The 15487-nt window shown below is 39.9% G+C and overlaps 1 protein-coding gene across 1 annotated transcript in view; it reads right to left on the reverse strand.

The window, feature by feature from the left end:
- Positions 1-5136, reverse strand: part of WDR35 (WD repeat domain 35) — a 104168-nt gene extending 99032 nt beyond the window's left edge. Inside the window, exon 1 of the mRNA XM_040427368.1 lies at positions 5013-5136. Within this exon, the coding sequence (XP_040283302.1) occupies positions 5013-5036 (24 nt within the window). The 5' untranslated portion in view covers positions 5037-5136. The remainder of the gene's footprint in view (positions 1-5012) is intronic.
- Between the last annotated feature and the right edge of the window lie 10351 nt (positions 5137-15487).

Here is a 15487-nt window from a genome sequence, read left to right on the forward strand (position 1 = left end):
CCCTGTTCCCCAAGCAGTCAGGTGTTAGGTAGTGGGGACCTGACGGGGAATTTATCAAGCGCTGCTTCTAAGTAATTATTGAAGTCTCCTATAATCAAAAGGGGGCAAGTGCGAGCAATCCTCGGTAAACTTCAAGGCCCAGTTTAGTACCGAGCTCGAAAATGGCGGAGGTATATACACCACTATAATAACATTCTACATTGTATAATACACATCGTACCGCCACATAGCACCCCGCCTTGTCTATCATAGTTCTGAGTGGGGAAAAATGCACATTGTTATAAATAAGTAGGCTCCCCCCCTGGAATACGCGGAGGGTACGGAGTGATACTCCCATCCCCTAGAAGTGTCCTAGAAGTCAGACCGGTAACTTTTTAATCTTTTCTTCTAAATTCTTTTTTTTTTTGCAGGATTAGTTGTAGGTTTTTTAGCAACCATTTTGGGGTACATAGAGTGCCGTAAATGACTTTTATTATTTTAATTTTAGGGGGAAAATAATAAAATAAAAAAACAGCAATTTTAACATTATTTTGTGGAACTTATTTCAGGTGTTCCCTGTGTGTTATAAGTAACATAGCTTTATTATGTGGCTCACTACACCGATGATAATTAGGGATGAGCGAATCGACTTCGGATGAAACTTCATAAATTAGTTTCTACTGAAAAAAATTTTTCCCGAACTAGGGGTCAGTCCCAGGTGGTACCTTGTAACCGAACCCGAGTTCAGGAAATGTTTTTTTTCAGTAGAAATTAATTTATGAAGTTATAGACTTTGCGAAGCAGTAACTTCGGCTCATCTGAGCCAATACATTCTAATACTGTACGAAGCTTCTGCTCCATACAGTATTAGAACTAAGTTTTATGCGAATCGACTTCGGATGTTTCATCCGAAGTCAATTCGCTCATCCCTAATGATAATGTCACATTTCTACAGGTTTTTTTACTATTTTTCTCTCCTCCTGTCAGCTCTGCAGCTGCTCCCTTTCCTCCTCCAGACTGACAGGGAGAGGGGGACTGCTTTAGCTGCTCATATCTCTGGTTTAGTACCAGCTAGAGATATGGGCTTTGTGTTGTTTGAAAGCTGGCAGAATGACAGCTTTATCTTCACTGCACAGGAAGATATCACTGTTAGAAATCAGGATGCAGTGAATGCAACTGAAAGTGATAGTAAAAGCAGGTTTTACCCGCAATTGTCCCCGACTCGATTTCTAACAGTGATATCTCCTGTTTATCTTGGGCTAATGCTGTCAGTTTGGTCTTGTATGAAAGCTTGGAATGCCAGCCTATGTCTCAAGCTTCTACCATTCATGAGATATCAGCATCTAAAGCAGACTCCCCCCCCCCTTTCCACCTCTGCCCGAGCTCAGCTCCAGCAGAACAGTTAAGTGGTTAGAGGGCATCTGTCAGCAGTTTTGTACCTATGACACTGGCTGACCTGCTACATGTGCTCTTGACAGCTGAAGGCATCTGTGTTGGTCCCATTTCCACATGTGCCCGCATTGCTGAGAAAAATGATGTTATATGCAAATGAGCCTCTAGGAGCCCATTACACCTGGAGACTCTGCCCTCTCTGCAACTGCTGCGTCCTCTGCACTTTGATTGACAGGGTCAGGCAGTGAAAACATACACACCTTCTCATTCAAAGAGTTTTCTTTATTTTCATGACTATGAAGGCATCAAAACTATGAACTATGAACATGTGGAATTATATACATAACAAACAAGTGTGAAACATTTGAAAATATGTCATATTCTAGGTTCTTCAAAGTAGCCACCTTTTGCTTTGATTACTGCTTTGCACACTCTTGGCATTCTCTTGATGAGCTTCAAGAGGTAGTCCCCTGAAATGGTTTTCACTTCACAGGTGTCCCCTGTCAGGTTTAATAAGTGGGATTTCTTGCCTTATAAATAGGGTTGGGACCATCAGTTGCGTTGAGGAGAAGTCAGGTGGATACACAGCTGATAGTCCTACTGAATAGACTGTTAGAATTTGTATTATGGCAAGAAAAAAGCAGCTAAGTAAAGAAAAACGAGTGGCCATCATTACTTTAAGAAATGAAGGTCAGTCAGTCAGCCGAAAAATTGGGAAAACTTTGAAAGCAAGGGCTATTTGACCATGAAGGAGAGTGATGGGGTGCTGCGCCAGATGACCTGGCCTCCACAGTCACCGGACCTGAACCCAATCGAGATGGTTTGGGGTGAGCTGGACCGCAGAGTGAAGGCAAAAGGACCAACAAGTGCTAAGCATCTCTGGGAACTCCTTCAAGACTGTTGGAAGACCATTTCAGGGGACTACCTCTTGAAGCTCATCAAGAGAATGCCAAGAGTGTGCAAAGCAGTAATCAAAGCAAAAGGTCAGGGCTCCAGATGGCGACCAAAATGGTCGCCAATGCGACTTGGAATTGCAAAATGGCGACAAGACTTTGTAGTCTTGTCGCCATTTGCGCCTAAACCCTCCGCTGCTCTGCCTCTAAGAAAAAAAGGCTTTCATCCAGCAGAGACACGCTGCAGCCGTCTGCTGGATGAAGATCCGCTCGCTCACACTACTCGGCATAGAGGGTGGGCGTGGCTTGGGTTCCCGCATCTTGTGCTTCCGCTTCTAGCAGTCTGCTTCTGAATTCACATGACGTCTGTGAGATCCCGGCCCGGAGTCCTGCTGAGTGCAGGAGCGCACGGCGTCATTGGTTGCTATGACGCCGTGCGCTTCCTGCTGCCGCCGCAGTACAGTGATACACTGGTTACCAGTGTATTACTGTACTACGGCGGCAGCAGGAAGCGCACGGCGTCATAGCAACCAATGACGCCGTGCGCTCCTGCACTCAGCAGGACTCCGGGCCGGGATCTCACAGACGTCGTGTGAATTCGGCACTCCTACATCGCAAATCCTGTCAAGCTCCTAGCAGACCTTGGACTCCAGTTTTTCCTCACAACAAACTGATGTGACTAACAAGTCTCAAATTTTGCCGCTTACCCCCTCGCTGCCTGGTTCCTTGGTTTCCAACACCTCAAGTGCATTTGAATCCAGCCCCATCCACAAAGGCCCCCCTTTTCAGGGACCAGTCAATAGTGTCCTTCCTCCAGACACACCACCTGATCCCCCAAGAACAGACACATTATCCCATCAATGGACCCTTCTGCCTCAGAAACAGAACCAGAGGCGTCTCCACTGAAAAAGTGCAGACTCCTAACATTCCCTCTGAGATCCCTAATGGAGCTTCTCCAAACATTCTCCCCTGGATGGGCTCCCCTCACCCATCCAGCAAAGTAAATCATCCTGAATCAATGGATCTTTCTAAGGGCAAAGAACAGGGCTACAGGTTCAATGGTCGCTCTCGGGCTGAGAGACCTTATAGTCGTAGGTCACGTGGTGATAGGTTATCCAGCTCCAGACACTCAGACTTCGGCCTCTTGCACACGACCGTATGCATTTCGCAGTCTGCAAAAAATGGTTCTGCATAAAATCCGGATGACGTCCGTGTGCATTCTGTATTTTGCGGAACGGATCAGCCGGGCCCCTAATAGAACAATCCTCTCCTTGTCCGTAATGCGGACAATAATAGGACATGTTCTATTTTTTTGCGGAACAGAAGTACGGACATACAGAAACAGAAAGCACACGGAGTAACTTCCGTTTATTTTGTGGACCCATTGAAATGAATGGTTCTGTATACGGCCCGCAAAAAAAACAACGAATGGAATGGACATGGAAAGAATATACACGTTCGTGTGCATGAGGCCTTAGATGGCTTATATGCTCCTAAGCATCCCAGCTATATTATATATATATTTTAAATTTGGCGACTAAAAATTTCATTTGGCTCCTAAATTTTTCAGGTTAGGAGCCAATGGCTCCTTCATATTTTTTTTAGTCTGGAGCCCTGAAGGTGGCTACTTTGAAGAACCTAGAATATGACATATTTTCAGTTGTTTCACACTTGTTTGTTATGTATATAATTCCACATGTGTTAATTCATAGTTTTGATGCCTTCATAGTCATGAAAATAAAGAAAACTCTTTGAATGAGAAGGTGTGTCCAAACGTCTGTACTGTACATAGTTGTGTGGCAGTCATAAAAGGGTTAATGAACCATGAAAATAAATAAATAAATCAGTGCAAAGGTGTCGATAGCCCAATGACCCCCAACATGGACTTTAATGGGGTCTGTCTGGGTTCCACTGGAGTTTCCATCATTTTGATGACAACGATAGCGCTGAATTCTGCGCAACTGAAACCCAAATGTTAACAAAGCCCGAGGCACGTTTCCTGCTGACCTTTATTCATTCAATAGGGTCAGACGCCCACAACCATATGTCACCGTCAGCCACAGGTGAACAATAAAAGAGATGATGTCACCGCCAGCAGTTATGTGACCACAGGTAAACCATATAAGAATTATGACATCACCGGATGTAAACAAGACATGAGAAGTGATGTCACCATCAGCAGTCATGTGACCATATGTCAATAATATGAGTTGTGATGTCACTGTCAGCAGTCATGTGACCACAGGTAAGTCATACATAAGTTGTTATGTCACCTTCAGCAGTCATGTGACCACAGGTACGTCATACATAAGTTGTGACGTCACTGTCAGCAGTCATGTGACTTTTATTCACTTTATAAGGGGCGACTGTAGGAACCCAGCAGAACCCCTGCACTGCCACAGAACAGGCTGGCAGGATTACATAATCCGGGTCCCCATAGCTCATAGATTCAATGAATCGTTGTGGCCCCTTCACTCATTGTTGGGGCCCCACTGACGTCATAAAACTGTAGCTCAGCCCAGCACCTGTGATACCTACAATGGCAGCCACACTGCACATCACCCAGCTTTCCCGGGTACAGATAGAACATCACTGTCCTAACACGGCGTTTACAGGATCAAACTGTAAGACTCAATATAGGACTACAAGTCCCAGCAAGGCAGCATAGAACCCGTATAAACAGAACAGCATGGAAGCCTCTACCTCCAGCTGCGATCCCCATCTCATGGAGGCGGGAGAGCCACTCACCTTCTTACTCAGATATATGAACATGTTATTGCCGGTGCCCGGGATCACAATGGAGACCAGGTAACTAAGATGCCAAGTTCTCCCGTTTCTAGGCAACCAAGAGCCCCGGCCATCGGTGCCGACGTCACTTCCTGTTCTGAAACTGTCTAGCAGCTTCTTACTTCTCAGCCTTCTAGAGCAGACGCTAGAGGCCAAAATGTATGTTTAAATTTGTCTCCGGTACAACAGAATAGAGCCGCCATGTTTATGAAGACCAAAGACTTTTCATGGTTGTCTCCTCAGGGTCTCACCGTGGGCAAAGAGTTGTAAGTAGTCCTGGACCAAAAAGGGTGTCCCAATGAATAGAGGCAGAGCAATCTCATGGTAAAAACAGCCTCAGCTATAGGAGACTGAAGTTGGTTTCTTATTCGGTCAGTCTCTTATTCACATCATTTGTATTTTATTATTTTTTTTAAAGAATTTTGAGGAAACCTTATCAACAGTAACAGAAAAAGTTGCGATGAGCGGTGCTTAATGTACATCATTTGAAAGTGACGTTAAATACAAAAGATAGGCACAAAATGGGCATCAAAGTGGGCACAAAAAAAGTGTGATTTAAAAAATGAAATAAATTCGGGCCAGTGATCTCAGACTACAGTTTGTGATGCCACACATCATATACAATGGAGGTCAGCCTGGCCCGAACAGGTTCTGGGCATGAAAACTGGCATCAAAATGGGCAGGCCAGTTTTCATGCCCAGAACCTGTATGTTGGCAGTGCGAGATCAGTGGCCAAAATTAATTTAACCCCTTAAAAACATAAGTTACTTATTCAAATCAGTGAAAAGTGTCCGTCTGCCCACTTTGATGCCAGTTTTCATGCCCAGAACCTGTTTGGGCCAGGCTGACCTCCCCTGTATCTGATGTGGGGCATCACAAACTGTATGTTGGCAGTACGAGATCACTGACCCGAATTCATTACATTTTTTTAAATCAAACTTTTTTTGTGCGCACTTTGATGCCCATTTTGTGCCCATCTTTTGTATTTTACTGTCGCTTTCAACTGATGTCGCTGCAATTTTTTCTGTTACTGTTGATAAGGTTTCCTCAAAATTCTTTAAAAGAAACAAAAAATACAAATGATGTGAATAAGAAACCAACTTCAGCCTCATCTCAGCTATAGGGTGCACCATTGGTAAACAGTTGTATGGAGGAGGTGAAGAATTACTGGTGCTCTATGTGAACAGTGCCTTAGTCTGTGCCCCAGGGCAGGTGCACCAGATTCATGAACATGACACGTGAGTAGTATAGCCTCTATAGGTTTCGTCAAACTAAAAGTGACAGGTCGACACGCCCCTTTCCCGCCCAGAACCACACCCCTCCACCCACAACCCCTCCCAGTCCCTCCCAAACCACGCCTAAATACCGACCCAAACCACGCCTAAATACCGCCCTATTCAACGCCCCTTATTCTGTTAGATCTGATATTACGTCAGTAATTTAATTAAGTTTTAATATCTTTAACAATAAAATGATATTAAGCTTGTATTAACCTCTTACTAAGTCATTATAAATATTGACAATGGCTAATTGATCCGTCTAGCTTCCTAAAGCTGAAGGACCTTTGATGATGTCACCACAGGTCCTGGAAGGTAACTGACGCAGTCCCTTTTTTAGTGGACCTGCGATGTTTGAAATTTGCTTTAATTATATACGATCGTGTTTAATAAGGCGCCCGTGATTTAAGCAAAATATTTGATCACCGCATCTAACATAGATATGTAGCATTTATAAATATTAACAATAGCTAATTGCGGCACCCAACTTTCCCGGGTGCCGATAACACGTATCTATCTTCTAATACGCCGTCTGTCCAACAATTTATACAAACACCTACCAAATTTAGAAGTCCACAATATTTATACATGTGTTACGAGACCTAATATCTTTAAAAATAAAATGATATTAAGGCTCTATTAACCTCTTTATCAGGCTGTTATAATTCTATTAATCTCTTCTATGAATCTTATAAAAACCTAAGCTATGAATCTATGTTATATCTATCTATTATCTATCTATCTATGTTATATCTATCTATCTATCTTATATCTATCTATCTATCTATCTATTTATCTATCTATCTATCTTCATCTCTATCTATCTATCTATTATCTATCTATCTATTATCTATCTATCTATCTATCTATCTCATATCTATCCATCATCTATCTATTATCTATCTATCTATCTATCTATCTATCTATTTATTATCTATCGATCCGATATCTATCTATCTATCTATCTATCTATCTATCTATCTATCTCATATCTATCTATTATCTATCTATCTCATTATCTATTATCTATCTATCTATCTATCTATCTATTATCTTTCTATCTATCTATCTATCTATCTATCTATCTATTATCTATCTATCTATTATCTATCTATCTATCTATCTATCTATCTATCTATCTATCTCTCATATCTACCTATCTATCTATCTATCTATCTATCTATCTATTATCTATCTATCTATTATCTATCTATCTATCTCTCTATCTATCTATCATCTATCTATCTATCTATCTATCTATCTATCTATTATCTATCTATCTATCTATCTATCTCTCATATCTACCTATCTATCTATCTATCTATCTATCTATCATCTATCTATCTATCTATCTATCTATCTATCTATCTATCTATCTATTATCTATCTATCTATCTATCTATCTCTCATATCTACCTATCTATCTATCTATCTATCTATCTATCTATCTATCTATCTATCTATATATCTAATATCTATCTATCTATCTATCTATCTATCTATTATCTATCTATCTATTATCTATCTATCTATCTATCTATCTATTATCTATCTATTATCTATCTATCTATCTATCTATCTATCTATTATCTATCTATCTATCTATCTATCTCTCATATCTACCTATCTATCTATCTATCTATCTATCTATCTATATATCTAATATCTATCTATCTATCTATCTATCTATCTATCTATCTATCTATTATCTATCTATCTCTTATCTATCTATCTATCATCTATTATCTATCTATTATCTATCTATCTATCTACCCATTTATCTTTCTAAATATATGTAATTTATCTAGTTACCTATCTATCTAGCCCAAATCTATCATTTAATAGATACATATTTTATCTATTATCTATCAAGCTATCCCATATCTATCTATTTATTTATCTATTATCTATTTATCTATAAAATAATACTATAAATATTATATCTATTATATAGCTATCTATCTGTTATCTGTCTATAATCCGACGTAATAAAAAAATATTATAAATATTTTATCTATCTATCTATAAACCAGCTTAATAAAATAATGAACAGCTGTAACAAGAGCAAAACAGTTGACAAAAGAGGCAGAATAAGTGGCCTAATTAAATGCATGACTTTCATTTGATGCGAAAAAACTCAGACCGCCAGAAAAATGCTTCAAGCCGTAACATGGTCTAGTTATACAAAGATAAACCGACACATTCATTCTGATGTTGCCGCATGAAAAAACAGATTGATATCTAGTTTTATGGGTGAAGATACAGTAAAGCTTATCATTTATGATGGGCGGGGGTTATCACTGATAGCAGGCGCACTGTATACAGAGATAGCTGTCTATACACCCTTTACATATTACACAATTACACTGCATTGGCCACATTGCAGACGTCTAGACAGACAGAAACGTATTTTTATAATATAAGATACTAGACATTATTCCCCGTTACAATAACGGGCGCTAGAATTGGCGCAGACTAATCAGCACACCGCGCTCCACAAGCCGCCCGTTCAGACAGCACATGGGGCGACGTTGATCGGCCAAGGCGTGGGTGTGGGCAGTGTGGGCGGCGTTGATCGGCCAATTCTAGCGCCCATTATTGTAACGGGCATAATGTCTAGTTATTTATAAATATGTAATTGTAGGGGACAAACCACTGGTATAAATATTAAGCCTTGTTATTTCATGAGGAATACAAGTATTCAGTTAAAAAAGACACTTCATGAGAGATAACAAGGCCTCTTTAACACTAATTATTATTAATATTTACATGACACTTATTAATTTACTACTGAAGGTAGTGATCATACAGCGGCGGTTGGATGCACGGCATCTAGGCCTAGATTGTATTACACACTCCCGCACCAATGGGTTCTATATAGTGTATTAGCAATGTGGCCAATGCAGCGTAATTGTGTAATATGTAAAGAGTGTATAGACAGCTATCTCTGTATACAGTGCGCCTGCTATCAGTGATAACCCCCGCCCGTCATAAATCAGAAGCTTTACTGTATCTTTACCCATAAAACTATATATCAATCTGTTTTTTCATGGTGACCGGGCCCCTTTAATGCGGCAACATCAGAATCAATGTGTCGGTTTATCTTTGTATAACTAGACCATGTTACGGCATTTTTCTGGCGGTCTGAGTTTTTTCGCATCAAATGAAAGTCATGCGTTTTATTAGGCCAGTTATTCTGCCTCTTTTGTCAACTGTTTTGCTCTTGTTACAGCTGTTCATTATTTTATTAAGCTGGTTTATAGATAGATAGATAAAATATTTATAATATTTTTTTATTACGTCGGATTATAGACAGATAACAGATAGATAGCTATATAATAGATATAATATTTATAGTATTATTTTATAGATAAATAGATAGATCGATATGTGATAGCTTGATAGATAATAGATAAAATATGTATCTATTAAATGATAGATTTGGGCTAGATAGATAGGTAACTAGATAAATTACATATATTTAGAAAGATAAATGGGTAGATAGATATGAGATAGATAGATAGATAGATAGATAGATAGATAGATAGATAGATAGATAGATAGGAGATAGATAGCCCGATACAAAGAAAGATAGATATTAGATAGCTAGATAATGATATATAATCAAAGTTTTATAAATACTGTTTTCTGTTACAAATAGTTACATTCAGTGATGCTGTTTTTATACGCTGTGGCAAAACATGGTTTTAGATAGATAGATATATAGATAGATAGATAGATAGATAGATAGATAGATAATAGATAGATAGATAGATAGATAGATACTAGATAGATAGATAGATACTAGATAGATAGATAGATAGATAGATAGATACTAGAATGTCACGATCAGTGGGGGAAGGTGGGCTCCACACTGGACACAGGAGGGAAGGGGAACAGTAACTGGGCCTGGAAACTAGGGAAGAAACAGGTCACCTCCTAGACAACCCTAATCCGGGCCCTGAATACCTATCAATATGAATAGACCTTGAAGGTAGGAATATTCATAAGCAGGATACCTAGGCCCTGATTTCCCTATAATAGCCTGGAATAAGTATAGGACCAGAGACAACCCATTCCTCCCAGATGGACGAATGGAAGTCTTTGTCTCCGGCCCAGATACAACAACAGGGAATATAACAAATACAAACAAACGCGACACTTAACTTCTGTAGAGTTGGAAGAACAGGAACACCAGAAAGGATCTCACACCAGCTCAGCCAAACCCAAATGAAGCTAACAACCGCATAGTCAGAAGGGTGGGGTGAGACTATAAAGGGTAGAAGTGATGACCACTGAGCAACGGCTGAGAAAAGGGAAGTGGTCATTAACCCTATCAACACTGAATAAAGAGAAATCAAGGAGGCTGTTAGATTCCTCCACGCTCAGCCAATCTCCTTGATTTCCTGACATCAGTCACCTGAGGGACCGTGACATATAACATAGATAGAAAGATAGATAGTTTAGGTTTTTATAAGATTCATAGAAGAGATGAATAGAATTATAACAGCCTGATAAAGAGGTTAATAGAGCCTTAACCGCTTCACAACCGCCCATTGACTATAAACGTCCTGGGCGTTTATCTCTGAATGGACGTTCTGGAACGTCCTTTCAGAGATGGCAGCTGCACGCTAATTGTGCAGCTGCCGAGCGGGGGGCCTGCTGTCAGTGACAGCAGGCCACCCCAGAGAGAAGGCAGGGACAGTTCCCAGGTGTCCCTGCCTTCTAGATCGATGTATACACCGCACTCAACGAGCGCGGTGTATACAGATCAGGAAGCGCCATGCTCTTCCTGTCCCGGCCCGGTGGTCATGTGACCGCTGGGGCCGAGAGAGTGCAGGAGCTGTTGGGTCTTTCATAGACCTCGATCAGCCCTGCACTGAGGCTGTACAGTGCTGTATTCTGCTGTACAGCCTCTCTGGGGGGTGTATTTCTTCTGTAACTGGGGCTACTATGTCACCCCCAGTTACAGGAGAAATCAAGAATGAAAAAAAAAAGTGAAGTTAAATTTCCCCCAGAGGTCTTGTTTGACCTTATGAGGTAATCACAGGGAACGACCTGTTTAAAACGTAGCCTTTAATCTAATTTAGATATAAAATAACAAAAACTCCCACAAAACATACATAGAAAAGAACAAAAAAAGGGATATATCCTTGATGACATGGAAGATGATACTTGCGATCGTCCAGAATAATACGGGTCAAAGATGGACGGTATGGACAGAGGTGGAATCTAGTCTGACCCTATTCCTGGCCCTGGGCTAGATAGCCCTGCCTACAAACGGAATAGCCGCCCTGATAAGAGCGATCCCGTATTCTGGAACCTCCTTGTAACACCTGAGTAGACCCTGTGATCCTGAGGGTTCCCTACTGTGGGGTCTGCTCTAGGTACACAAAAAAACAAAAAAACAAGTATAGATAACCAGTAAAGAGAGCAGCAAACCAGCCACATTCATAGATACTCAATGGTGTGGGTGGAAGGCCGCCGTCAATAAATATGTCATAAAGGATGCACAGGTAGCCCAAGATATGGCTATCTGTAACTGTGCATCATCCAATGGACGAAATCACTGTGCAGACCCCACACACCACAGTCGATGTGCGACGTCAAAGCCCAGTGAGTCGCCGTTCACATTTGTACATATCAGTGTATACTAAGGTATGTATACACGTACGGCACCAGAAGCACTACATATATCAGTATGCAATCAGGTGCCATAAAGTCCGGCTCTATAAATATATCACATGATCCACCTCATCCGATACACACCATAAAAAATAAAAATAAAAATGTCAAAAAAAGCCTTTTTTGTCACCTTACATCACAAACACCAAGTGATCAAAAAAGCTTATGGCCTACAATATAGTACCAATAAAACAGTCACCTCATCCTGCAAAAAATTAGCCCCTACATAAGAAAATCTGTCAAAAAATAAAAAAAAACTATAGCTCTCAGAACATGGAGACATTAAAATATATTTTTTTGTTTCAAAAATGCTATTATTGTGTTAAAGTGAAATAAAAAAAAAAGTATACATATTAGGTATCGCTGCATCCATAACAACCAGCTCTATAAAAATATCACATGACCTAACCCCTCAGATGAACACCGTAAAAAAATAAAAACAAAAACAGTGACAATAAAGCCATTTTTTGTCACATTACATCACAAAAATTGCAACACCAAGTGATAAAAAAGATGTTTGCCCCCCAAAAGAGTACCAATCAAACCGTCACCTCATCCCACAAAAAATGAGATCCTAACTAAGACAATCGGTCAAAAAATAAAAAAGCTATGACTCTCAGACAATGGAGACACTAAAATATGATTTTATTTTTTGCTTCAAAACTGCTATTATTGTGTTAAAGTGAAATAAATAAAAAAAAGTAGACGTATTAGGTATTTCCACGTCCATAACAACCTGCTCTATAAAAATATCACATGACCTAACCCCTCAGGTGAACACCGTTAAAAATAAAAATAAAAACAGTGACAAAAAAAGCTATTTTTTGTCACCTAACATCACATAAAGTGCAACACCAAGCGATCAAAAAGGCGTATGCCCCCCAAAATAATACCAATCAAACTGTCAGCTAATCCTGCAAAAAATGAGACTCTAACTAAGAACTCTTCCTGAAAAAAAGAGCCCCAGAAAAACTCGATCGGCAGAAAAATAGAAAAAATATGGCGTTCAGAAAATGGAGACACAAAAACATAATTTTCTTTCAAAAATGCTTAATTATGTAATAATGAAACAAAGAAAGTAGACATATTTTATATCATTGCGTCTGTAACAACCTGCTCTATAAAAATAGCATATGATCTAACCTGTCAGATGAATGTTGTAAAAAAGAAAAACGGTGCTAAAACAGCCATTAATTGGTTACTTTGCCTTGCAAAAAACTTAATATAGAGCAATTAAAAATCATATGTACCCCAAAATAGTACCAATAAAACTGGCACCTTATCCCCTAGTTTTCAAAATGGGGTCACTTTTTGGGAGTTTCTACTTTAAGGGTGCATCAGGGGGGCATCTAAAAACCAGTTTAGCAAATTCTGCCTTCCAAAAACCATATAACGCTCCTTTTCTTTTGCACCCTGCCGTGTGCCCTTACAGCAGTTTACGACCATATGTGGGGTGTTTATGTAAATCGCAGAATCAGGGTAATAAATATAACGTTTTGTTTGGCTGTTAACCCTTGATGTATTAAAGAAAAAAATAGATTAAAATGGAAAATCTGCCAAAAAAGTGACATTTAGAAATTGCATCTCCATTTTCCTTTAACTCTTGTGAAACACCTAAAGGGTTAACAAAGTTTGTAAAATCAGTTTTGAGTAACTTGAGGGTTGTAGTTTCTACAATATGGTCATTTATGGGGGTTTTCCACTATGTAAGCCCCACAAAGTGACTTCAGAACTGAACTGGTCCTTAAAAAAGTTGACTTTGGAAATTTTCTTAAAAATTTTAAAAAATTGCTTCTAAATTCTAAACCTTCCAGCGTCCTAAGAAAATAAAATTACATTACCAACATTATGTCAACATTAGGCTACTTTCACACTAGCGTTCGGGTGTCCGCTCGTGAGCTCCGTTTGAAGGGGCTCACAAGCGGCCCCGAACGCAGCCGTCCAGCCCTAATGCATTCTCAGTAGAGGCGGATCCACTGAGAATGCATCCGTCTGGCGGCGTTCAGCCTCCGCTCCGCTCAGCGAGCGGACACCTGGACGCTGCTTGCAGCGTTCGGGTGTCCGCCTGGCCGTGCGGAGGCGAGCGGATCCGTCCAGACTTATAATGGAAGTCAATGGGGACGGATCCGCTTGAAGATGACACTATATGGCTCAATCTTCAAGCGGATCCGTCCCCCATTGACTTTCAATGTAAAGTCTGAACGGATCCGCTCAGGCTACTTTCAGACTTAGAAATTTTTCTAAGTTATAATGCAGACGGATCCGTTCTGAACGGATGCAATCGTCTGCATTATAGGAGCGGATCCGTCTGATGAAACATCAGACGGATCCGCTCTGAACGCTAGTGTGAAAGTAGCCTAAAGTAGACATGTGGGTAATGTTAATTAATGAATATTTTATGAGGCATCACTATCTCTCTTAAAAGCTGAGAGATTCAAATTTTGAATTTTTTCAAATTTTCGTTAATTTGGGGATTTTTTTATAAATAAATGTAAAACATATTGACTTAATTTAACCATTAACATGAAGTACAATATGTGACGAAAAACTATCTCAGAATGGCCTGGATAAGTAAAAGTGTTCCACATAAAGTGACAACTGTTTGCTATTGTCACAGCTGCTCGTACATTAGACTATGTCTAGTAACACATGTATAAATATTGTGGACTTCTAAATTTGGTAGGTGTTTGTATAAATTGTTGGACAGACGGCGTATTAGAAGATAGATACGTGTTATCGGCACCCGGGAAAGTTGGGTGCCGCAATTAGCTATTGTTAATATTTATAAATGCTACATATCTATGTTAGATGCGGTGATCAAATATTTTGCTTAAATCACGGGCGCCTTCGATTTTATTAAACACGATCGTATATAATTAAAGCAAATTTCAAACATTGCAGGTCCACTAAAAAAGGGACTGCGTCAGTTACCTTCCAGGACCTGTGGTGACATCATCAAAGGTCCTTCAGCTTTAGGAAGCTAGACGGATTAATTAGCCATTGTCAATATTTATAATGACTTAGTAAGAGGTTAATACAAGCTTAATATCATTTTATAGTTAAAGATATTAAAACTTAATTAAATTACTGACAGATCTAACAGAATAAGGGGCGTTGAATAGGGCGGTATTTAGGCGTCGTTTGGGTCGTTATTTAGGCGTGGTTTGGGAGGTACTGTGAGGGGTTGTGGGTGGAGGGGTGTGGTTATGGGTGGGAAAGGGGCGTGTCGACCTGTCACTTTTAGTTTGACTATTGTAGGGGCTATACTACTCACGTTCCCTGTTGACGACTGTCACAGGTGAAAAAATTGCACCAAGTGAGCTATTTTTCGTCACGTTTGAAGTCAACATGAGTCTGGAGCACCATCCAATTTTCCTCACATATTCGTATATGTAAGAAAAAGTGCCACAGGGGCTTTTTAACCCATTAAGGACCAATCCAATTTTGGCGGCAACGTTTTTTATTTTTTTTCAT

Source organism: Bufo bufo, chromosome 4, assembly GCF_905171765.1.
Source record: "Bufo bufo chromosome 4, aBufBuf1.1, whole genome shotgun sequence".
Classification (NCBI taxonomy): Eukaryota; Metazoa; Chordata; class Amphibia; order Anura; family Bufonidae; genus Bufo; species Bufo bufo.